The sequence below is a fragment of the Crotalus tigris genome, unplaced genomic scaffold (genome assembly GCF_016545835.1).
Source record: "Crotalus tigris isolate CLP2741 ecotype Arizona unplaced genomic scaffold, ASM1654583v1 scf7180000017771.5222438, whole genome shotgun sequence".
Lineage (NCBI taxonomy): Eukaryota > Metazoa > Chordata > Lepidosauria > Squamata > Viperidae > Crotalus > Crotalus tigris.
Genome location: NW_024096622.1, coordinates 1,458,760 through 1,483,036, shown reverse-complemented (window position 1 = coordinate 1,483,036; position 24,277 = coordinate 1,458,760). Strand labels below are relative to the sequence as shown.

Sequence of the window (24,277 nt, the reverse complement as noted above, 5' to 3'; positions counted from 1 at the left end):
CCCCGGTTCTTTTCCGGCTTCGATGGGATCCTCAGCGCCCCCTAGAGTTCGGTCCTCCTCCCTTCGTTATCTGGGGAGCCTTGCAAGCGTGAATTTGGCTGTGGGTGCCCCGAACCCCAGCATCAGTTCAGCTTCGCAGCCCAAAATAGTGGCCTAACTACCTAGATGAGTCTTCACTGTGCATGACAGGAATAGAGCTCCTGTGTACATACATATAAAGTTTTTAAACGTTATTGGCCACATAAGAGAGCCGAGATAATGGCAATAAGGACCCGGTAGGTGGGGCGGAGAAAGAATAGGAAATCGGCACTGAGTAATCCTAGCGAGCGTTTTGTAAGAGTGGGGCTGCCTGAAAAGGAGGTATGCTATTTCATTTTTCTCTTGTTTTTTCGGATTATTTGCTAGATATTGATCGCCAGAGATCTTGTGATAGAGAGAGAGGTGGGTGGCGAAATAAGGCTTTTCTTTCAATCCCGTCGTGGAAATGTCCTCGAATTAGGAAAAGACATCCACAGTCGCGAAGAGAAGACAGGCAGGCTAGAACTATTCTAGTTGCATGTTCAAGATCGTGTTTATGTTCATTTGAGTGACTAGATATGGCATAGCTGCTTTTTTTAAAAAAAAATGTATCATGGGTAATATAATGAATTAGAAGTTTAAAAACAACAACAGATATAAGCAATGTGGAAAAATAGTTTCTGGGGCACTCCTACATATTTGCCTATTCAGAAAGTTTTCAGTTCAGTAGGTGTTCTTTTAAATATTTTATGTTTTAGTTAAATTTTTACAATTTTAAAAAGTTCCTGTGTTAAACCAGAAGATTTGGCTTTGAAAGACAGGGTAAAATTATTTTAAATAAGTTTTGTGCAAATCCTCACCAAGGTTTTCACCAAATAAAGGACAGTTGTACTTCATAAATGATATTTTTGGTCCACTGAGATCACTGAGTGTACTGATAAGATTCAGCAGCATAACTGTTAAAAATAAAGTTGGCATTTCCCATAATATTAGGTATGGGGGAGAAAACTCTGCTGGCATCCTAAAATCAGCCTAATAGCTTTTATAAGCATCAGTTAAAACTTGGAACACAAGAATAGATATGTTCATGTGTGTGAGGCTGCCATCCATTTTATGTCATTGCTCAGCTCAGGTGTAGTTGTTTCAAAAATGATTTTTCAGTGCTCAGCATGATAAAAAAATATTGAAGGCAATGCAATCCAAATTTCTTTAAAAGGGGGCAGGACCAGTGACAGGTCTAATAAAAACATGGGCTTCAAGTTCCACTGCTCAGAATATTAAATTACCCTGTCTGTAAATGGGTAGTTTATTAATTTTCATTTAAAAGTTAAACATGCAGTTTGTAGGAGAAAAAGGAGCAAACTAGATATTTTATGTAAAGTAGCTACATAAAATTTACAAGGAAGTGGTGAATTGGAAAATATATTCTGCTTTGAACCAGAAAAGCTAGTTGTAAAATGTTAAAGATTACTGGGAATAAAAAGCAAGCAAACAAAATGAAGCATTTCAGGTTGTTTCCCAATGTAATAATTGAACAAACTGAATGTAGTTTAAAGGTTGCTAGCTCTCAGATTCCCTTCTCTGTTAACATGAGACGGAAGTTAGGATTTTTTTTAAATGTTGCATAATTCACAGTGAGGAAAAAGGATTAGTTATGTGATAATTGTCAGTATTTATTAACTCCTTTGCATGTCCACAACTATCTAAGTTGCCAACTTGCTCTACTAATGGAATCTTGAGTTTTCTCAATGTTTGAGGAATAGACAAGGATTTATGTAACTAGGAAACTTGTACAGCATTGTTTACATATCCTTGGTCTTAGCATGCTCTCAACTAGAAGAGGTGAGACTACAAAAAAGATTGGCTCAGTGCAGTACATGAATCAGAACCTCCCAATCTTCAAAGCAGCTCTATAGGGAGTCAGATTAGAAATAAAGTACAGTATTACTTCTGATCCTCCCCATCATCATGAGGCTGTCAGGATATGAAGGGAACATGGCCTTCATAAACAGTACACGGTTTATGTTTCCAATTTTATAATGTGAGAAGAAAGTTGACAACGAAGTTACATCTGCATATGTATCTTCTTTGGAGTTGCACAGTTTCAAACTATGATTATTAGTTATAATTAAAAGCATATATAAGGGGAGGGAAATAAGAATATGAACAAATGCACTGTAACCTGTATAAGCTTATGTTATTCTTTGAGGTTCCTTAAAATGCTGAGTTCATATAGCACATAAAACCATAATATGAGTTAGTGTATCTAGCCATTGTTTATTTTGTGTGAGCCCAGAAAATTGTAGCTTATTCAAATAAGTTTGGCTAAGCAAATCATGACTCAGTGAAATACTGTATATAGATCCAATCTGTATTGCTTTACTGCTTACCTCACTTACTGATCAATCATTCAGCGACTATTCAAAATTATAACAGTGCTGAAAAAAATTATGACAGTTTGCAACTGTTTATGATTTTTGCAGCATCTCTTAGTCATGTGGTCACCATAACAGTCAGTATGCTTTGTTCTTTGTGAGGACCAGTCATAAAGAACTTTTTGTTCAGTGTCATAGTAACTTTGAATAATCTTAAATGAATGGTCATAAAAGGAAGACCTTGCTTATTGGAGATATACATCATTAATATAGAGATCCTCACTCACACTGTAGATTTAAAATGTGCATGTGACATCTGTAAATTGTAGAATTTCTTTCAAATAACTAGCTGTGCTGAATCTTTTTTCTTCTAAGATGGGAGTTTTAGCCCACTCTGTTTGCTATCATTTCTCAAAGATGCTTTAGTGGAAAGCAATGCCAATAAAAACTAGTTTCAGATTTGCTATCCAATATATCAGATTTGACTCCAAGTCTTGGACAAGAGCTTGAATAAAACTTCTGTCAATGTCCTCTAATTGTTTCTATTGGACTTTACATCTGCTCCTGTTTACTTATATCTTACTACAGACTTTAGCAGTTGACTGAGTTCATACAGTGGAAAACTTAAAGGTCTGAAATATCTTCTAGAAGCCCTCGGGATTTTCACAACTTCGCTGTGTCCTGCTTTAGGTAGCAGCTTGGTAGTTCCTGCTGCCACCATCTATTTTCCAGAGGTGTCCTATGTGACATCCACTCTGTATCCCAGCTGTGTATAAGATAGAGAGTTTATAAGCTGTGCTGCTTTTCTGACAATGAAAAATAGAAATGCAAAAAAGAAAAGTACATTTGCTATGTACTGAAGACATGTGTGACAGATGATTTGGCCCTTTCCTCTTTGAGAAATAGAACAATCTCACTGGATATCAAAATCACACTTCCTTTAAAAAGAAAAGCTAAGTTGTAAAAAAATCACATTTTGTCTTTACATTGTTGATACAAACATTTATTGCTGATAAGGTAAATTATATAGCTGACCAGTTTGGTTACAGAAGAAAATCCAGCAGAAAATAGAAGGCTTCATGCAGATCATCAGGTAGTACTGGTCTGCTCCAAATGAAGACTTTCAATCAGTATCACAAAAGAGATCCTGCAAAAAGATTCCAAGTTGTTATTACATAGCATTGGCAGCAAGTAAAAATATTCAATCTGAAGAATGGATATAGGCTGGGGTTTAAACTTCCAATTCTATTAGTGGTGCAATAGTTAGAATGCAGTATTGCAGGCTAACTTTGCCGACTGCCAGCAGTTTGATCCTGATCAGCTCAAGTTTGACTCAGTCTTCCATTCTTCTGAGGTTGGTAAAATGAGGATCCAGATTGTTGAGGGCAATATGCTGACATTTGCAAAATGCTCTGAGAGTGCTACAAAATAGTATGGAACGATATATAAATCTAAATGTTATTGCTATTGCTATATTTTATATAGAGGTGACATAATTACCTTAATTACCTTAAAGCAGGTTTTAAAATCCTAACACAAATTCTTTGTGAGATGTTAACACTTCAGAAATAGTGCTATTTGAAGCATCTGTTTCTCTGCTTCACTTTTTCTGAAATTCTCAGCTTCTTGGAAACTCCAAATCTCAGAAAACTCCAAACTTTGAGGGAACAGTGTTAAACTCTATTTTTTCAACCTTGCTCTAGCAAATTTGGCAGTTTTGCCCTTTGCCTTGAAAAATCAGATCTTTTTTTTTTTATCATCCTTTCTGTATGTGACAGAGGAAATCACCTCAAGGTAGACCATATTAAGAAACCTTGATAGCAGCTCTTCCTCCTGTTGCCACTGTCTGTGTCCTCTACATTTGGAAATGTCTGTGCCAGCTGTTTGAAGCTATTAAATTCCTAACAGGATTCTTTTAGAAAGAAGGAGATATAATTAAAAGATTTATAATAACTATAATCTATATTTTGACTTCAAAATTACCTGGGCATTTCTGATGTGTCTTCTACTGCTATAAACTATCTATTTCTAATGAAAAAGATTCTTCAATCTTTTCCACTGTAAGTCAGATTTCTTTCATAAGAAAATTGTGTTACTTAAAAGATTGCTTTTTTTTCTGTTCTTTTTTCTACCTAGTAATCATGGCTTCTAATCCAAGTGTATTGATGCGTCTTGTGGCCTCAGCATATTCCGTGGCTAATAAAGCGGGAACAATTGTCAGAAAAGTTATGTCTGGAGGAGAACTAGGCATAGTGGAGAAGGTAAATGATCAATAGAATCCTATGTGTTTCTATTTGGACCTTAAATATCCAAATAAAGAAGTGGATGATGCTAGTATAATGTGAAGAACAATTCTTTTGCATCTGTGCTCAAAAGTAAAGCTTGTTGTATTAATAAGGGTGTTTAGCATTGTAACCTCATTTATTTTAGATATAATATATAATTTGGTGAGACAATTCATCTGCAAGTAAACCATTCTTCTGGATCTACTCTTTGAAGTAGTGATTGCTCAAAGTGCCAGTGCAACTTATTATTTGAGTGTCCAGACAACAACTGTTGGAATAGCCATTAAAAAGGCTCATTAAATGTTTTACAATTCTATCATCAATATTAGTCATTTGGACAAACATGTCATTTGCTGACATGTAGTTATTATATATAAAGTTATATAGCTCTTGAAATAACATCTATAATGTTTCTTGCTTTGAATAGTCTTGATGACAGGGGACCAAAAAGACTAAACTTCTTGCTTTCCAAGGATGTTAAAATATTTCAGATATTTAACAACTTAGATTAGGGCCGGGAAATGTGTGGATCTCCAGTTATTGAAGTGTAATTCTAGCAGCCCTAGTTAACCTGGCTACTACTGAAAGATGCTGAAAGTCATACAGAAATATCTAGAGGACCACAGTTTTCTCATACAGAACTGAAAAAGAAAAAAATAATTGATCCCTATTTATTATATTTTATTCATTTTGCTCAAGGCTTGTTTCCTTACCTTTATCCTTACAATGCCTGGGAAGATACTGGCTGACTTAATGGTATCCAGTTAGAATCAAAATAAGGACTTGATCTTTGGTCTCTTCAGCCACATTCGAACATTCTAATGATTATATATTATACAATATTATTAGTTATAATATTGTATATGTATAAAATGTATAATATATTCTATATAGTATAATCTTTAAAAAGGTGATGACCTCATCCATACAGTATGTTCAAATACCTTCAAAATATGATTTTACATAAAACCATATAATCATTCAGTTTTTAAAAATGGTATTTGCAAATAAGATCAGTACATGCTAGTGAACTAGGCATGCATAGTAGTATTGCTCAAGGCAAATATTTTTCTGAAGAAGAGTATCTTAAAATATTTACCTGCTGGTACATGATAGTATACATACACTTGAAAACTTACACAACCCCTAGGATTTTCTCAAATAGATGTTGCAAAGAGCACTTCCAGTAATTTCAGATCTTCTTAATGATAACACAATTTGATTTGGCCAAGTTGTTATTTTGATTATAAATTGATCAGGTTTCTTTTTTAATAGTGTGGAGCTAATGACCTGCAGACTAAAGCTGATCGATTGGTACAGATGAGTATTTGTTCGTCCTTGCTTCTGAAGTTTCCTAAGTTAACAATCATAGGTGAAGAGGTGAGGAGTCAGCATGCTCTTTTGTATTTCTTTGATTTGATACAGTACCTTTATCCTTTTTTTTAAAAAAAAACAACTGCCACCAACCAGTGAGATATATACTGTTGATAACCTGCATCCTAGTCACTCTACTATTTTTCTTTTATATGATCATGACTCTGTTGCTTTATGCATTTGTATGTAACTTGCATTCAAATACTGTAATAAAAACTTTTAACTACTATTATGAGGATTATAAGACTAGAACAGATATCATGACAACAGCAGCTATATATAATATTGTTTACTTAGAAATAAAAAAAGCTTCAACTATCTTGGAATTCATTTGTTTGTTTATCAATTCAAACATTTCTAGAACTGTCAATCTCACAGCAGTTACACTCTGGGTGGTATGCAAAAATTAAAACCACTAAAAAAATATATGGATAATCCTCAATGATAGCAGTTGGGACTGGAATTTCCATTGCTAAGTGATACGGTTGTAAAGTCATGAGATTGCATTGCTTAGCAATGGCAGTCCTGGCACTTCCTGGTTTCCATTGTTAAACAAATCCTATGCTGTTGTTAAGTGAGGATGTCATGTGGTTGCCATTTGTAATCTCCTACCACTTTTCTGATTAATTTAGCTTGTAGAACCCCATAAAAGTCACACAGTTATCATATGATTGTGGGATGCTGTGATGCTGTAATTGTGAGCCAGGTGCCAAATACCCTGATCACAACTACATGACTGCAGGGATGCTGCAATGGCCATAACATCAAGAACTAGTTGTAAATACCACTCATTCAGTGCCATCCCAAGATTAAACAGTCCTTGAATAAGTAGTCATTAAGTGAGGATAATCGTAAACTGATTTCTTAATAGGTCTTCAGCAGAGTCCTTGATCTCAAATGGCTCATGCATTTAAACATTTAAAGCTTTTATTTAGTGACATCTGAACTTGGGGGTCCTACTTTACAAGATTTGTCTTTCTTAGTTTGATGTATAGTCTGCATGCTTTTAACATTTTAACATAAAATTTGTAAGCATTTAGCATTATTGAAATTTGTCTCTCCTCCATTTTATTTTTCATAATGCTTGCATGTGTGCATTTAATAAAGAACAGTAGTTATATTGCATTTTCAGCTGTAGCAATAAGATTATTTTTGCAACTTACATCCTGGGTTAGCACTGTTTCGCGATCATTGCAACCAGATTGTAATCAGTTGTAAGCAATTTTGCAGGTAATGTTATAGACCCATCTATACTATCTATTGCATAGACTTTTGCTGATAATCCTAGGCATACTGCAGCACTAAAAAGTCCAGCTTTCAAAAACTTCTCTTTCATTAAAATTATTTAAACTTGCTTCTAGTTGGCTAATGGAAATGAATAAGGATTTTTGACTTTAATTGCATGTACCTTTTTTTTAAAACAAAAACACAGGATCTTCCCTGTGAAGAAGTCAGTGAAGACTTACTTGACAAAAGCCAATGTGAGGAGATACTGAAGCAAACCTGTCCACCACAGTATACAGCTATCAAAGAGGAAGAGGTATTTAAAAGGCTTTTTTTTTTTTTTACAGACAGTAACAACTATGCAGGATGAGAAATAGTAATAACTATGGGGTGGAATGAATTGTGATTTGAGAAGTGATTGACTATTTATGAGTCCACTGCAGCTGGGCAGCCATTGTGGCCTAGCAATGATTTACTCTCCACGCTTTCCCCTTCTGAAACTTTCTGCTTTTCTTTTTGTTTCCTTCCAGCTTGTTGTATGGGTTGATCCTCTGGATGGAACAAAAGAATATACCGAAGGTTTGTTCTTTGTTTTGTGTGTGTGTATGTGTGTGTGGGGGTATTTAGTAAACATTTTCATTTATACTTAATGACAAAACCATCCACAATTGTCTGGCTTCTTGATTAATATCTACCATTTATGTGTGACCATAAAATATGTAGAAGTCACGGTCACCTTTTAGAAGTTTGGTAGTACAATAGAAACTGTGCAATGAGAATAGATAATTGAATGATTCATTCTTCATTATTGACTGAGGCCCAGTTTTTCCTTAACAGTGCATTTACACTATAAATTTATGTGGACGTATTTTTGTGTGCTAGAAACTACCACTTAAAACAGTAACCACCACATTTTACCTGTTTTAATTATTATATTTTTGTAAGGAATCAAGGATATCTATGTGGTTCTCTTTCCTCTCTAATATGGGGTACATTAAACTGAGAATTATGTACCATAAAACAAGTTCAGAACTTTTATTTGATATAGCTTTATTGCTGCAAGAACATAATTCTTGCCATGATGGCTAGCATATTTTAAGATTGCATTTAAAAGGTTTGTGAGTTGTAATAGAAAGTTCATCCAATTGGTTATTCTAGGGGTAGAAAGTTGGAAGTGGATGTCTAGAATCAAGATCACATGAAGTATTAATATCACTTTACAATGCCTTGGTAAGGCCACACTTGGAATACTGCATCCAGTTTTGGTCACCCCGATGTAACAAAGATGCTGAGACTCTAGAAAGAGTACAGAGAAGAGCAACAAAGATGATTAGGGGACTGGAGGTTAAAACATATAAGGAAAGGTTGATGGAATTGGGTATGTCTAGTTTAATGAAGAGAAGGACGAGGGGGGACATGATAGCAGTGTTCCAATATCCCAGGGGCTGCCACAAAGAAGAGGGAGTCAAGCTATTTTCCAAGGCACCTGAAGGCAGGACAAGAAGCAACGGATGGAAACTAATCAAGGAGAGAAGCAACCTAGAACTAAGGAGAAACTTCCTGACAGTTAGAACAATTAACCAATGGAACAACCTGCCTCCAGAAGTGGTGAATGCTCCAACACTGGAAGTTTTTAAGAAAAGACTGGACAGCTATTTGTCCGAAATGGTGTATGGTTTCCTGCCTGAGCAGGGGTTTGGACTCGATGACTTCCAAGATCCCTTCCAACTTTATTATTATTATTATCAATCATCGCACAGTCAGCCAGATGTTCAGACTGGATTTGGCATTTTGTCTACCTATCGAGTCCTTACCCAGGACCTGGGATAGGCAGATGTGGATGTTTGATGGTATTAAAGGTATCGTCGCAGGATGGAAGCAGTTCCTAATAAGGCCGCCTTTTGCAATTGACTAATAGCAAATTTGTCAATGCCAATGGTGTTCAAGTGGTGCTCCAGTTGTTTTGGGATTGCGCCCAAGGAGCCTATGACTATTGGTACTACCCTTGCTTCTATTTCTATTTGTAGGTCTTTGTATTTTGTTATCTTCTCCAGTTCTTTCTCTTCTATTCTGCTGTCTCCAGGCACTGCCACGTCCACTATCCAGATGATTATTATTATTATTATTATTATTATTATTATTATTATTATTATTTAAAAATCCTTAACCTGATCAATTGGTCTTTTGTTAATTTCTTATGTAACAATGAACTTAAAAGCCCGTTGAGAGCCAGTTTGGCGTATAGGTAGTTCTTGACTTATCGTTGCAATTGGGACCAGAATATCAGCCATTGAGCAAAGCTCAAAGATTTCCATGTGACTGCTTCACTCAATAATGGGGAAGCACTCCTTCCCAATACTCCTGGTTGCAGTTGTTAAGCAATCTTGGATTGAGGCCCATAAAAAAAATACTCCTTTTTTTTTTGAAATCCTAAGAGTTCCAATCAGCATAGCCAGTGGTAAGGGGTACTGAAAATAGTGATTCAGCAATGACTGGATGATTATAGATTTCCCATTTGTCTTACACAAACATACTATGAATTAAATAGAATCACACAAGTATCATAATTATTTAATTCTTCAGTACTTACATTATTGAAACAGGCACAGATCAGCTCCCCCCCCCATTTTTAATTGCTGTTTGCATTACCTCTGGGTGGTTTTTTTTTTTTTTGATGTATATGGGGATCTAGAAAATTGAAAATCATCACAAAGATACTTTCAAATTACTTCTTGATCTAACAATAGTTACATATGGGATGGTATCATGGTCACTGTCTACAGAATTGTTGCCTTTGGCAATTTTGCTTGATTAGAAATCACGAAATGTTCAATGGATTTGATCCCAGAGAGTAGTGAAGTGGAAGATACTGTGTTAAAGCAAGGTAAGGTGTGGGTTCTGCTTTATTGTTTAATGAAATGGAAAAAAAATGACCCTGAGTTAGAAATGGCAGTAGTAAAATGCAGCAAGTTTCTGTACTATAATGGGCAAAACTTTAATTGGGTCTTGTTTTAGTTCTGGCTTTATGTATTGACTGATGTTTTGCATATTGTGTAAACCCAACCAATTGTGGCTTGTTTAACAAATATAGATAAGCAACTTAGTATAGGAACATGATCAAGTATAAACAATCACTCAAATTATAGACTACCGTGTAAGTCAAGTATAAAAAGTTAGAAGAAACTTGATTATTTCCCAGTGACAGATGTTTATTATCTCTTTCAGGACTTCTTGACCACGTAACAGTTCTTATTGGTATTGCTTACCAAGGAAAAGCTATTGCAGGAGTCATTAATCAACCATATTACAACTATGAGGTAGGAATTGCTTTAATTTCCAAAACTTTTTTCTCCATCGAATTTAAACAGTTAATGTTCTTCTAGTTAACTGCTTATCCCTTCTAATTAGCTAGAATAAGGGGGTTAAGTGACTTGTTACTTAGAAAAAAGAAATGGCCTTTTTTTCTATCTAAAGGGTCCTAATTAAAAGTATGTTCACTCATGCCAGATTTGGGACTAGCATAAATCCAAATTTCAGACTGCATGTACTGTGGAGCTGACCAGGCTGAGCCCGAGGGATGGGTCAGTCTTGAGTCCCTTCACACCCTCAAGAGATCTAAATCCAGCCAGCCTTGAATTGGCAGCTCTTACCTGCTGCCAATTTACTTTGACAATTAGTAGTTCAGATTCTCGTAGAGAACATTGGCTTACAATAAACCTATATTCATTTGAACTGTCTGGACTCCTGATTTCCTGTGCTTGACATATAGTACATTTTTGACATTCAGCACAATAATCCTTTCATTTTCTCAGTGGTTTCAACAAAGGAATCAGGAAAATGTCTTGTATAGCTGCAAACATTAGTAACTCATTTTCCTATACAAAATTATAGTATGTGTTGAATTTTGCTAAAGTGAAGTCTGAATTTAGTAAACATTCTGAAAATTTTGCAGAAATAAGCTAATGTTGACAAAGTATCTCCCTATCCTGATTACTCTAGATTTTAAACATCTGTGGATATGCCTTCTCTTCTTATTAATTTAATTTCTATATGAGAATGTACCATATGTACATTGCCTATATTGGTGACTATAGTTATGACAAAATGAAAATAATGCAGAACAAACATACTGGTAACTGAAACAGTAAAGCTGAAAATATACTGAATAACAAAAAGGATCTCTCATGAATGAAGGCAAATACATGCGTCCCAGGATAATGTTGCAGGATCAAATCTGAGTCTCACACATTCTGAGGATGGGTGCAACATGAGTCCAAAGGCTTGAAAGAATAAACCTGAAACAAAAAGTATAGATGAAGTTCTTTTACTTAAATAATTAAGGCAGACTAAAGTTGCAAACCTCTACCTGCTTGCATAACAGTAAGTCTTATTCTTTCAGCAGCAGAATTGTAGTATTTATCTGAAAGAAAGAAATGTATCTTTGCAAATAACATATATTTAAATGGTTCATATTAAACTTGCTGATAATGCAAGAATGTAAGGGAACAGATTAGTTTTGTCTAACCTTCTTGGAGGAGGGAATATGCTAAATTTAGGATCATTATTCTTTTACAGAAATACAGTATGCCCAACTATCATATATACTTATGCCTTTTATTTTTCAAAATGAGACTAGAATATTCAAATCTTTCTTGCAGGCAGGTGCAGATGCAGTTCTAGGCAGGACAATATGGGCAATCCTTGGTTTGGGCGCCTTTGGGTTTCAGTTGAAAGAGGTACCAGCTGGGCAGCACATCATTACCACCACAAGGTCACACAGCAGCAAGATGGTAAATGACTGCGTTAGCGCAATGAAGCCTGATAGTGTGGTGAGAGTTGGAGGTGCTGGTAATAAGGTATGGACATCTCTAAATTTTAATGCCATGATAATAGGATTAATTTTTTAAAAGTTCAAGATGAGACATTCATTTTTATAATAGTGCCACAAAGTTTTCCAATAAATGATGTACATCTTTCAATTTGATTTCAACCACATTGTATGGATAGGGCATAGGAATTGTGGAAATAATGTTAATTGTTTTGGCCTCTTTGGGATTTTATTTATTTGTATGTCATATTTATGTTGCAGCCTTCAAGGTGGTGGAGATTCTTAAAAGAATGGCTTAGAAATGGATCGATACTTTTTTTAGAGAGAATGTCCTCACCTCTTGTCAAGAATGTTCTGTTTTTCTCATAAGCCATGACCTAATTAAAATGTTAATGGTAAATTTTGCCATTTGAATCATAATACCTTTATGATCTGAAAACTGTGTATAATTATATGTATAGAGAAAGTGCTTGTTACGTATATATAAGAGCAATGGAAAAAAAAGCCATAGAAAGTAATCAAGAACTAAAACATTGATCTGTATGTGACCTCATTTCTAATCTATAAAAACATTGTATGTGTGCATATTAAATGACTGAGGTTTTTTTTATTTGTGTCAGATCATTCAACTTGTTGAAGGCAAAGCTTCTGCATATGTATTTGCCAGTCCTGGATGCAAGAAGTGGGATACATGTGCACCAGAGGCTATTTTGCATGCAGTTGGAGGTGAGTTAATAAATATATTGGAGAAATAGAAACAAGGAGATTTATAAACACCTCTCTTTGTAAAGAGCTACAACTAAGAGGCCCATGATGCTAACTTAAAACCTAGTATTTAAAAAATATGTTTATATTTTTTTCAATACAGATGTATTTATTGGCTTAATATGTGTTATTTCCTAGCTGATGGTCATCTCTGCTATTTTTCTTTCTGTAGCTGGACAAAAGCTTAACTATGATTGCTCTTTTGGATTTTAATCCTTAATTATGTGATATAATTATAGTGATAGTGATCATGTGATAGTGATATTTTTTGTATATATGTGGCACAAATTTAAATTAAGTTTTCTTTTATTAATATCTGTTGATATTGACATATGAATAAAAGAAAAAGCAATTTCTAAATTTTTCAAATATAAACAAATAAGCAAGAAAACAAAACTTGGTGATTATGCTATTATAGGATGCTTGGGCTCTGCAACCTGTGAAAATTGTTCGGAAATAAGTGCTTCAGAACCCAAAAGAACACAAAAACCTGCTCTTATCTTTTAAAGTAGGCTGTTATTATCTCTAGGCTTCTAGGAAAGTCTGACAAAAGTTGTAGCTGCTTTAAGAATCCTATTAATTAAGAGTTAATTTCTTAAAGTATGTATGCTTTAAAGAAAATGGAGAAAGGCTGCTCTAATCATGAGATGTCCTAAGTATTGCTTCAAAATAATTTTCTGAGTAAGCATAACCTTACAGTGGACTTAGATAACTATTAGTTCTCCAGATAATTCACTTTTGCTTTTCTTTATGAGATGGGGTATTGGGGGTTGATGTGTGTGGAAAAGATCTATCTTTAAACCTTTTTTAAGGTCAGGAGAATTATACTAATCTTTTGACAGTTTTATATACTAAAGCATATTGATTATATTGTGATTTACCTGTTATACTAAAACATAAGGAAAAATTCAAATTTAGCCAACTGTAATTTGGAAAAGGAAAATTTAGTTTTGTGAACTACTTTTATTTGTCCTTTTGTAGAAATACAGATACCATGTCTAAATTCTTTCAAATATAGTGTTGTTTTCTTTCTTCACAGGCAAACTTACTGATATTCATGGGAACTTTTTTCATTATAATAAAGAGGTCAAACACATGAATTCAGGAGGAGTCCTTGCTACTTTAAGAAATCATGACTATTATGCCAGTCGAGTTCCTGAAGCAGTCAAAGAAGCCCTTGTGCCCTAAAAAATGCAGAGGATTGTGCATTCCATTTGGCTGGAAATAAATTCTTAGCTGAAATAAATTGTGATTTTTGATAGGGTAACATTTTGGACCAGTTCCATTATTTTTAGCTAAGAGTTTTGTTGCTTGCTTGACTTAAATTCTGGTAAATCTGAGATTTTAATTTTCAGTAGGAATATTAGTGACTTCAGTAAAGTTGTCCAGGTCTCCTAATGCTTATTAATATTATCATATATGTTCACCTATCCAATTATCAAATCCTTATTCAATCTTTCTTGATTTGAAGACAATAAATAAATAAATAAATAAGTGAACCACAGTTACTTCAAATGCCTTTTGTATGTAAGACTCATTCATGCATGCTTCACTTGAAGGGATCATTTTATCTAGCTAGCTAGATAGCTTTTTTAAAAATATACATGGATGCATGGGATGTATGTCTGTTCTGTGCCTAATTCCCTCCTCCTCCATTTTCATGTGAGATGCTTATATAGAGAGATATGGAAATATACTTGTTTTAGCTTTTATATGCTGAAGAATACAATTTTGAAATAAAATTATAATTTTTGTTGATACATTTGTGAAGTTTTTATTCGTGGGTTTGGCTTGCTTTGACCTCAGTTATAAAGGTTCTTTTCCTGGTTTATACTTGTATGTCTGACTGGTAGATCTGAACCTGAAAAACTAGCAGTTTGAATTAGTGGTCCTTCCTCTGCATTGCATCTGAAACAGGTGCAGCTCTCAAAAACAGCTGGTGCAGGACAAAGGTCTGGCAGAGTTGGTCCCTTTTCGTGAGGGGTGTTTCTGAAGATCAAAATGGGCTCAGCTTTCCAATCTTTGCCAAGCTCAATAGAAGCAAGCCTGGGGTTCATTCTATTGGGTTTAATTAAGGGCTACGACACGTTCTGCAACTAATACTTGGGAACAGACGTTGCGGCTCCCGAGAGCTTGTGGAAAGGCTCCAAAGCGCGTCGGGGAGGAGGGAGGCGAAGGCGTGGACTAGGCTGGTCCAGTTCTCTGACAAGATGGGAGGCGGGACCAGAGCTCGATTGGCGAAGGGGAGGGCCCTCTCGGCCTCGCAGCCGCGTCGCATTCCTTCCCGGTTCTTTCTCCTACGGCCGCTGCTGGAATGGCGCTGAGCTTGACGGTCAACCCCGGCGATCTGCCTCTCGGTAAGGACTTCCTGCTCCCTTTGCTCCCACGTCCTCCGCCCGAAATACACGCCGGTTGTGAGTGCCTCAATCTTCACACCCGCCACCTCCCCCTCCCGGCTGCTTTGCCCAGGCCAGGTATTGCTGCCATGTTGCATCAGGCACCGTACGCAGGGAGCCATTGGCCGACGCTTCATTCATCCGCCTCTTTCTCTTTCGCTAAAGCCGGTTCCTGGGTAACGTTTCTAGAGGAGGTCAAAGCGATGGGCAAAAGGCTCCTGTCACCTGGGTCGGGTGTGCGTGTATGTGTATGTGTGTGTGTGGGGGGGAGGGGTGGCTAACGAAAGCAGGGATCGTTGGGTAGTGGGGCTGAGATGATGAAAGGGAATTTGAGGTTTTTGACATTGATAGAGACGCGGGCCAAGAGGTCCAGACATTCAGTGGAGGTGGATTAGAGAGAAAAGCACTGACACGTGGCACAGATTGTGGGGGACTCTCTGGAGGAGTAAATGTTGGTCATAGGCATTTCTCACCCATTAACTTGTGTTTCTGGGTTATTTAACGCATTTTCATCCCCCTACCCAGTCAGACTCAGGCTTTTGAAGAAAAGTAAAATTTTGGCTTCATTTGTCACCGAGGTGTGGCTTCTGAATGTAGTAGTGGTGAATGTAATAGTGCAACCCCAGACCAGTTGTCACATGGATATTTAAACATGGATATTAAATAGGTGGATTGCCTGCTGCATTTTTTTTCAATCACAGCATTGCTTGGTCACTTTCTTCTTGGGCAATAGTCAAGATTATTTATATTCTGCTACTTAAAAGTTCCTGATTTTAAAAATGAAACTCCAAATATCAAGTTATGCCTTGAATATGTCCCACTATAAATTATATTTCCTATTCCAAGGTTATGTGATCTTTCTAGCTTTGTGATCTTTTGAGATATTCTCTTAACCTGTTATCTAGAATAGTATACAGTTACTTGGGTATAAGCCCTGCTGAATGTAGTGACATAACGTGTTAATGTTATAAAGCAGAATATATTCTATAGAGGAACACTTGACATTTGAGAAAAAATTAAAAATATAACAATTTTATAAAAGTAATAGTGACTTCTGTATGTTGAAACATTTCTTTTACATGGCACAAATGTTTTTGTGGCATGAACCCTTAATAAAAGTTCTTTAAATGTATTTCCTTTTAAAATCTGAGCTGCCATAGGCATAAGCATTTATGCTTAGTCATGAAATTTCTAAGTGTGTAATTTTAGCTTGTCATTCTGCATCCCAAAGAGAATAGATTGTAATAAATAATCTTGCCTGCTGTGATGCTTCTTAATTATATAAAATGTTGAACTTTCAGTATTGCATGCCATATAGTTACAAATTTTGCTACAACATTAAATAATTTTTCCCAGCCTGGTTATAGGTGTAGGATTTCCCAGTGGTCTCCCATTAAAGTACTAACCAAACCCACATCCATATTTTTTCAAAGTCAACTAGGATATGATATTGCTGCTGTTGTACTTTTGTGGGAATTTGTACATTGTAGTCAGGAGTGGATTTTTGAGAAAGGTTTGATCTGGAAATTTAACATATCTTTATTACTTTAATATAATAATGCATTACAGTAGGGTAGTTTCTTGTTGTAATCCAAGAACTCCAATAATTTTTCAGTACCTGGAAGCTTTAGTAAGTTTTTGAGAATCCTATTTCTAGGCTTCAGCTTCAAGTTCCAGCCATCACTGCTGCTCAGTAAACCTCATTTTGGGATTCTCTTCTTCCCATAAATCCACTGAAAATTACTCTGCTTTTTCTAAAAGGAGAAGACTTAAATTACCCTGCATTATTTCTCCTATCTCAATCCATTCCAGGTTTTCATAGCTGTCAGCTCTCTACATGTAGAGTGTGTACATATTCAAGTCAATGGGACTTGCTCCATAGGCCCATGAAGTTTAATTTATATACTCATTTGACATTACTTATAAACCAGCCCATTCTTATTGACTCTGAATAATGTACATGAACAAACTGGCAAATGATTATTTCAGTAATTAAAACAAAAGCATACCCAACGTAACCTCAGGAATACTGCATCCTATCAGTCAAGTTGGCTGACTACATAGAGGGCATGGAAGTGATGGTGCACTGCTCTGGCAGTTTTGGGGTGGGGGGCTTCTCTTGCTTTACATTTTAGGCTTTTTCTTTTGATACCAAAAAGATTGTTGACAATTGATACAATATTAATGTTTTCCTGACTGGTAAACTTCAGGTAAAAGAGAAAATGCTAGGAGAATTTTTAAAAAAAATATATCTGTGAAATAAGCCTTGTTGTAATCATTTTAGGAGCATTGCTGACTGTAGAACATGTAAAGGATCATGTTAAAATTTCAGTTGAAGAAGGCAAAGAAACCAGTCTACGGATATCTGAGTAAGTTTTTCTGTCTTTGCTGTTATTGCTTTTAAAATTTAGTTACTATAATATTGATGCTGTTAAGAAAATGAAGAAAGGCTGTGTTCATTACCCTGAAGGATGAAATGCAATAATTACACTTCTTAGCACTTACTAATCATTTCTGCATGTAATAAGGGACCTCCTACAAGAGGGGCCAGAACAACATAAAGACTCTCTCCATACCAATGATTTAATACAGTTGCTAACCTTATGCCTGAAGACATACTTCATCTTTTGGGGCGTGGTATACGAACAAATAAAAGGGATGCCAATGGGATCCCCCATCTCAGGCATTATTGCTGAGGCAGTTCTTCAGCAGCTAGAGTCAATAGTAATGTCTAGGTACCGCCCAAAATTTTGGGCGCATTATATAGATGATATTTTTGCGATTGTCAAAAGACGGGATAGTGCCAAATTCTTGGAGGAACTGAACTCGGTATATCCAGACATTTGCTTCACCGCAGAAGAAAGACCCAAGGCAGTTTTGCCTTTATGGATGTACTGATCAGCTGATGTCCTAATGGCACATTGTGCATGTCTGTATACTGTAAACCCACCCATACAGACAGAATGCTACATTATAATAGCAACCACCCGGTAGCACACAAAATCAGCTGTGTCCAGACGCTATTTAAACGGGTTAATTCCCATTGTAGCACGGGCAGAGCTAAAGTCGAGGAGAAAGAACATCTTCATCACATCTTCATGCGCAATGGCTATCCCATGGGGTTTGTGAAGACAGCATAGTAGACCACATCGAAATCATAGAGACTTACGCTCCAATGTGACAGCAATGCTGGCCATACAAACAACCCTCCCTTACATCCATGGTGTCTCCGAGGCCATGGCACGGTTGTTGGCCCCCTACAATGTGAGTGTTGCCCATAGGCCCGAGCACACCCTTAGGTCCAAGGTCATGCATCCAAAAGAACCGCTCCCCAACAGTCAAAGATCATTGCAAAGACTGTGCGAGCAATTATGTTGGGGAAACTACTAAAAGGCTGAGGACCAGGGTCCATGAACATGAACTGGCTATTAGAAGGCAGGAGCAACGTTCACAAGTGTAGGCCCATATGTCCAGCTCTGGCCACACGTTCGATCTAGCTAACGCAGAGGTTATAGCTCGTGAGACTACCAAGGGTGGCCGCCTACTCAAGGAAGCCTGGCTCTCTAATAAAAATTCCATCAACCGGCATAGAGATCTTTTACTGGCTTACCAGACTCTTAGGAGATGGGAAAAATAGCGCCACGGCCTGCTGAGAAGACATTTAATTCTTCCTTGGCAGGATTGGGGCGGTAGAATGATGGATGAGACGGGCATGATCTCTAAGGAAGACAATGACAGCGTTTTGCATAATTGGGACAATGGCTCTGTAGATGAGACGACCACGACTCCCATGGACTGAGATGATGGACCAAACGGCCCTAAGCCAGAGGCAATCTGGAAGGAGGGGGAGGGATGGGGAAGACAGTGAGCAGGAATGCTGGAACAGCTGAGAGGAATTACGACAACAGCCTTGGGGGTGGGAGAGGATAATGGCCCTGGGAGGGAGGGAGACTGGGCGCAGGGATGGATTGACAGCAGCCCTCCAAGTGCTTGCACACGCTCTAAAAGAACACTTGAGGATCGTAAAACAGCCATTGGAGCCAAGGACAGTTTGCCTGTTATGGAACAACTGCGCAATACGGGCCGATGATGCGCTCAAGGAGCCGGGCGCAGAGGCAGGAGGCTATATGAGCTGCCTTCCCGATCTCCTTCTATTCTAACTCTGATGACGCTGGCAGTTTTTGGCCGGCCGAAAGCTTAGTGACTCTTCTTAACCACAGGCTTGTTTATATTAAACAGGCTGGTTTATTATATCCTGGTTTTCGTTTTTTCTTTTATTTGGTTAACATAAGGCCAGGATTCGCATGCGCATACACACACACACACACACACACACATACCTATCTATCTATCCATCTATCTATCTATCTATCTATCTATCTATCTATCTATCTATCTATCTATCTATCTTTCTATGCTTTTCTTTTGTTTTTTCCCCCCAAAACTCTCAAACTTTGTTCAGATATATGTGATAACGTTTATTTCTTTTCTTGGAGCCTTATTATGGAACTAACATTAGGCTCAAACAATGCTTTTGTAAATTTTCCCTTTCATTGACCAGTGGTATAATAGTTGCCATGAGATCTGGTAACCTGAGATGGATTTTAAGGAACAAAGAAAATAAAATTCTAAAACTGATTATGTGACTGATATGGATGGTAATATCTTGGATTGTACATCTAGAATGTCATTCCTTTTCTGTCTCATCTTTCCATTTTTGGAGGGAAATGAGATCTCATTATTGTGTGTTTCCAAAAATGGGTCTTCTTCTGCTGTAATAGTGGTAAAGGAAGAAGTCATTTGAGAACTTAACTGCTTTTGCATTATGTCTCATTTCAACTTCTGATTTTAGTCTAGGTGAGTGATCTCTTATCTAATTGCTAAGTCAGAACCTGCTTAGCTTTCCAAGAGAATAGTTAATTCTGCTACCTAACTCAGCTTTTCTTAGTAGCTGCAAAGGTATAGATTATGCTGCATTGAAACTGTCATCCTTTCCATCTTTTCCACAGTGAAATAATGGCATAGATTTTTAAACAAGAAATTACAGAGTCATGGAAAACTGTGATTTGTAGAGAATGAAACAATGAAAATTTAATACGTTTTTGGAATATGTATATATTCCAAAATATATATCAAACACAGATAAACTTGCTAAAATTAAAATGTTAAAAATAAAAAAGTTATGGCTCTGAGATCTCCTTTAGGTTTGCAGAAAAAGTTCTCTGTGGCAGACTTTTGTGATATTCACTTAGTCTTGTAGTCCAAGATAAACCTTTAAAATTCCTTATCATCCCAGGAAGATGTAAGGCAGAGAGAAGTACTATGTAAAATCCAGTCATTTAGTATGCACAGAATCTTAGTAATATAAATCATTTCTACATTTTGTGATGTATTCTCTGTCCTTCCAAGGAAAATATAATTACTTATTTTATTGTCCTTTGACCATTTCAGTCACATAAAAATGGTTTTTAAATGCACCACACAATTTTAAATAAAATACAGAAAAACAGCATTTCACAATAAATCTATTATTATCAGTAAATTAAAAATAGACAGTGCTACATTTCAATGAAGGACCAACCACATGACCCATTTATGTTCAATCAACCATTGCCTGATGATAAGAATTTATTTATTATGAAAGGTTGCATTTATGCATGGAAAATAAAGTGAAGGTTTCTTCAATTTTCAGTAGCTTTTTAAAATAGCTTTTTAGTTTATCAAATGTTTACAAAAATAAAATTTTCATTAGCTTATACTGTGCTTGCTATATTTAATTTATGGGGTAGAATGGCTATGAATTAATTTGGAAACATGCTGGGTTGCATATTATAATGAATTCCAATAAATATTACTTCAAGCATGGATAAACACATATCTATTCAATTTTTTAAACAGCCAAGTTACATTCACTGATGTGAATTCTATAGCTCGTTATCTGGCTAGAATTGCCACATCTGCTGGATTATATGGATCTAATTTGCTGGAGCACACTGAGGTAAAAACGATCTTCTAATTTCTTGGAGATACAGGATAGGCTTTTAAAAAAATCTTTTAGCAGAATGCCCCAGGTACTAGCAGTTCTTATGTTATAGAAGCCTTATTTTTTGAAATCTAATACTGTATACTTTCCTCCCCTTATGGGCCTTTTCACAGAGCAGAATGAACCATTAAACAATGCAATTTTTCTTTAAAGGTAAATCATTTTCCATGTAAAGATTTCCTTGATGTTTCCTTACTGTTTGAAATCTGTATGTCAGAAAAAAAAACATGCAAAGAGGTGGAGGAGTTAGAGCAGTGGTTCTGAACCTTTTTGAACGAATCGCCCCCTTGAGCCAATGAGGAAGTTGTCATCGCCCCCCTCCCCCAACATAACCTCTCAATCATAGGAAATAATTCTTTAATTTATGCAAACACTTTTTTTGTTTTCTTTAAAATTGTTATCAGGACATATCGATGCAAATAATTTATTTCCAGTCTTTTTCCCATATCTCCCATATTCTGGCTTAGGTAGAGGCTGCTGTGCAATGCGCATGAAGATAAGCAATGCATATTCACATATGTATGGCGTTCTGTACTGAAGCTAGCTGGAGGAACATTTGAAAACACAATTCAATCCACTAATAGCGAGCGATCTGATGTTTTTGTACGACAGATATACAGCGATTCACTGTACAAAAAAGTCTCAAAAGTGTCCACAAAAATCTCACTCCATCACCCCCACATCGCCCCCTTTTCATTCCTTCGACCCCCTGTCACCCCTTTTCGTTCCATTGCCCCCCTGAAAAATGAAATCACCCCCAGGGGGCAATATCGCCCAGGTGAAGAACCACTGAGTTAGAGGACAATAAGGGTAACCGAGGAGAAGCTGCATTGCACTGATGTGATACAAGCTCCACCTCTTTTGGGTGTAGGTTGTGATGTTGCGTACATATACAAACAGTTGGACCTTGTATCACAACTGGAATACTGCTTTTGTTTATGTGACAAAATTGCTAGAATTTACAGATGCTTCTGGTATCAGCACATTTGCAATCAGGGTTTTTCCCCTTCCCTGTGGAAATGTATTACCTTGCACTATGTTCCTGGAGCTGCTATTTCCCTCTTAGTTCCCATCTGTTGTTTACAACTCATCTTTTATTTCCTTCTAAACTGCTCAGAGGGGCTCCTGTAATAAAATGATAGCTCCAAAGTAGCAGCACTTGAATGTATGAGGGGTCCTTGATGCTCTCTGAGCTCAGTTGTTTTCTTGCAGAGGTTTCGTCACTCAAGCTAGGTAACATTATCAGTGCTAGCTGATAACTCTTTAAATTCTAGAATTGCATTATCTGAATAATTCTCTTTAGTTATTTCTACTATTGATTTTTCCTAATGAGATGTATAGATTTTATTGGCTATAATTCAATCTTTTATGTAATTTATCAAGTATATTTTTTCTTCTTTTTCAAAGATTGACCATTGGATTGAATTCAGCACCACAAAACTGTCCACTCCCACTGAGTTTGCTTTAGCCATCCAAGAGCTCAATAACTCCCTTTCTCTGAGAACCTATTTAGTAGGCAACTGTTTGAGCCTTGCAGATTTCAGTGTTTGGGCAGCATTGAAAGGTAAGGGGACATAGTAAATATAGTAGCTTGGTCATATCTTTTTAAAAATTACAATGATTAAGCTTATCAAGATATAAAATATAAAATAAAATGAAAATAGAAGGAAAAGAGGGGAGGGAAAAGGGAAGAGATAAATGGCAAAAAAAGAAAGAAAAGCAGTGACTCCTGACCCTTTTTAGCACAGTAGAATAAGATAGTAACATTACAATCTCAGCTTTTTACTTTTATATACCGTATATTCCGGCGTATAAGGCGACCCGGCATATAAGACCACCCCCGTCTTCGACGCCAAGTCGCATGCCTAGAAAGTCGTCTTATACGCTGGAAACTACCGTAATTTCCGGTGTATAAGACGACTCGGCGTATAAGACAACCCCCGACTTCAGTGCCGATTTTACCACTTGCGAAAGTCGTGTTATACGCCGGAAAGTACGTTACTTAATATGTACTAACCATTTCTGTAACAACAAACATATCAGCAAAGTCAAAGTTTCATTTTTTTTTTTCATTTCAAGAACAATATCCAGAAGGGGTTTCTAAACAGAAACAAAGTTGGATGTGTTTTTTTTCTTTGATTAGAGCGGTTAATTTAGCTGTCTTCACTAGTTCCCTCAGTTTTCTCAACCATTTAACCATTATAGGAATTAAAGTATCTTTCCACTTTTGCCCATAAAAGCATAAAGCATGCTTGCTGCTGTCAATATAGTAGCATGATAATATCTTGATAAAAGCTCATTTATGTACTGGAACATACATATTTAGAAGTTCATTTGCACATAACTTTTGAAATTAAAATAGAAACTTCTCTTTATGTGGTTTTCATTTATTACATGTAGAAGTACATAAAGGTTGAGGGTTGAATAACAGTGCACATGTGTGTGGGGTGTGTAAAGGGACATATATTCCAACACGTTTATTTAAATTTCCCAAAAGTCAGATTTACTTATGTAAAATATATTTGGAAAGTCAAATATAAATAATGAGGAAAATAAGATATTAAAATGCTCTCTTTGCAATAGCTATTTCCCCAATTATTATTTATAATTAAATTGCAGTTATTAATTATGTCATCTTTGGTATAAATTGGTTAGTTATATTATCTTGCCACATGGTATTTCCTAGTTTGTAATAAATCTGTCTCCTTTCCAATAGGCAACAATATATGGCAGGAGCAGTTACCTCAAAATAATGGTCCTGTTCATGTAAAACGCTGGTACAAGTTTCTTGAAGCACAAAATAGTTTTCAATCTGTAGATTCTAAATGGACTGTGGGAGACTCTGTTCGAAAAATAAAAATGGTAAGTGTTCAGCAATCTGTTTCAGAGTGTATCAAAATATAGATAGATAACACCTGAATTAGCCATTTTAGTACATACATCGTAATGAAACAAATATATGCATATAG

At 36.3% G+C, this 24,277-nt stretch overlaps 2 protein-coding genes across 3 annotated transcripts in view; both read left to right on the top strand.

Moving 5' to 3' along the window:
• Positions 1 to 80: 80 nt before the first annotated feature.
• Positions 81 to 14,629, top strand: BPNT1 (3'(2'), 5'-bisphosphate nucleotidase 1). The gene is made up of 9 exons (XM_039341624.1): positions 81 to 360; positions 4,530 to 4,654; positions 5,954 to 6,058; positions 7,485 to 7,592; positions 7,807 to 7,855; positions 10,502 to 10,593; positions 11,935 to 12,132; positions 12,725 to 12,830; positions 13,909 to 14,629. The coding sequence occupies exons 2-9, from the start codon at positions 4,535 to 4,537 to the stop codon at positions 14,055 to 14,057; spliced, it is 927 nt and encodes a 308-aa protein (XP_039197558.1). The 5' UTR covers positions 81 to 360; positions 4,530 to 4,534; the 3' UTR covers positions 14,058 to 14,629.
• A 440-nt stretch (positions 14,630 to 15,069) lies between these two features.
• The window catches only part of EPRS1 (glutamyl-prolyl-tRNA synthetase 1), a 53,187-nt gene continuing 43,979 nt past the window's right edge, over positions 15,070 to 24,277 (top strand). For both annotated transcript variants that reach the window (XM_039341620.1, XM_039341619.1), the window contains exons 1-5: positions 15,070 to 15,226; positions 17,550 to 17,634; positions 21,164 to 21,263; positions 22,716 to 22,872; positions 24,025 to 24,170. In XM_039341620.1, coding sequence (XP_039197554.1) covers positions 15,184 to 15,226; positions 17,550 to 17,634; positions 21,164 to 21,263; positions 22,716 to 22,872; positions 24,025 to 24,170 — 531 coding nt within the window. In that variant the 5' untranslated portion in view covers positions 15,070 to 15,183. The remainder of the gene's footprint in view (positions 15,227 to 17,549; positions 17,635 to 21,163; positions 21,264 to 22,715; positions 22,873 to 24,024; positions 24,171 to 24,277) is intronic.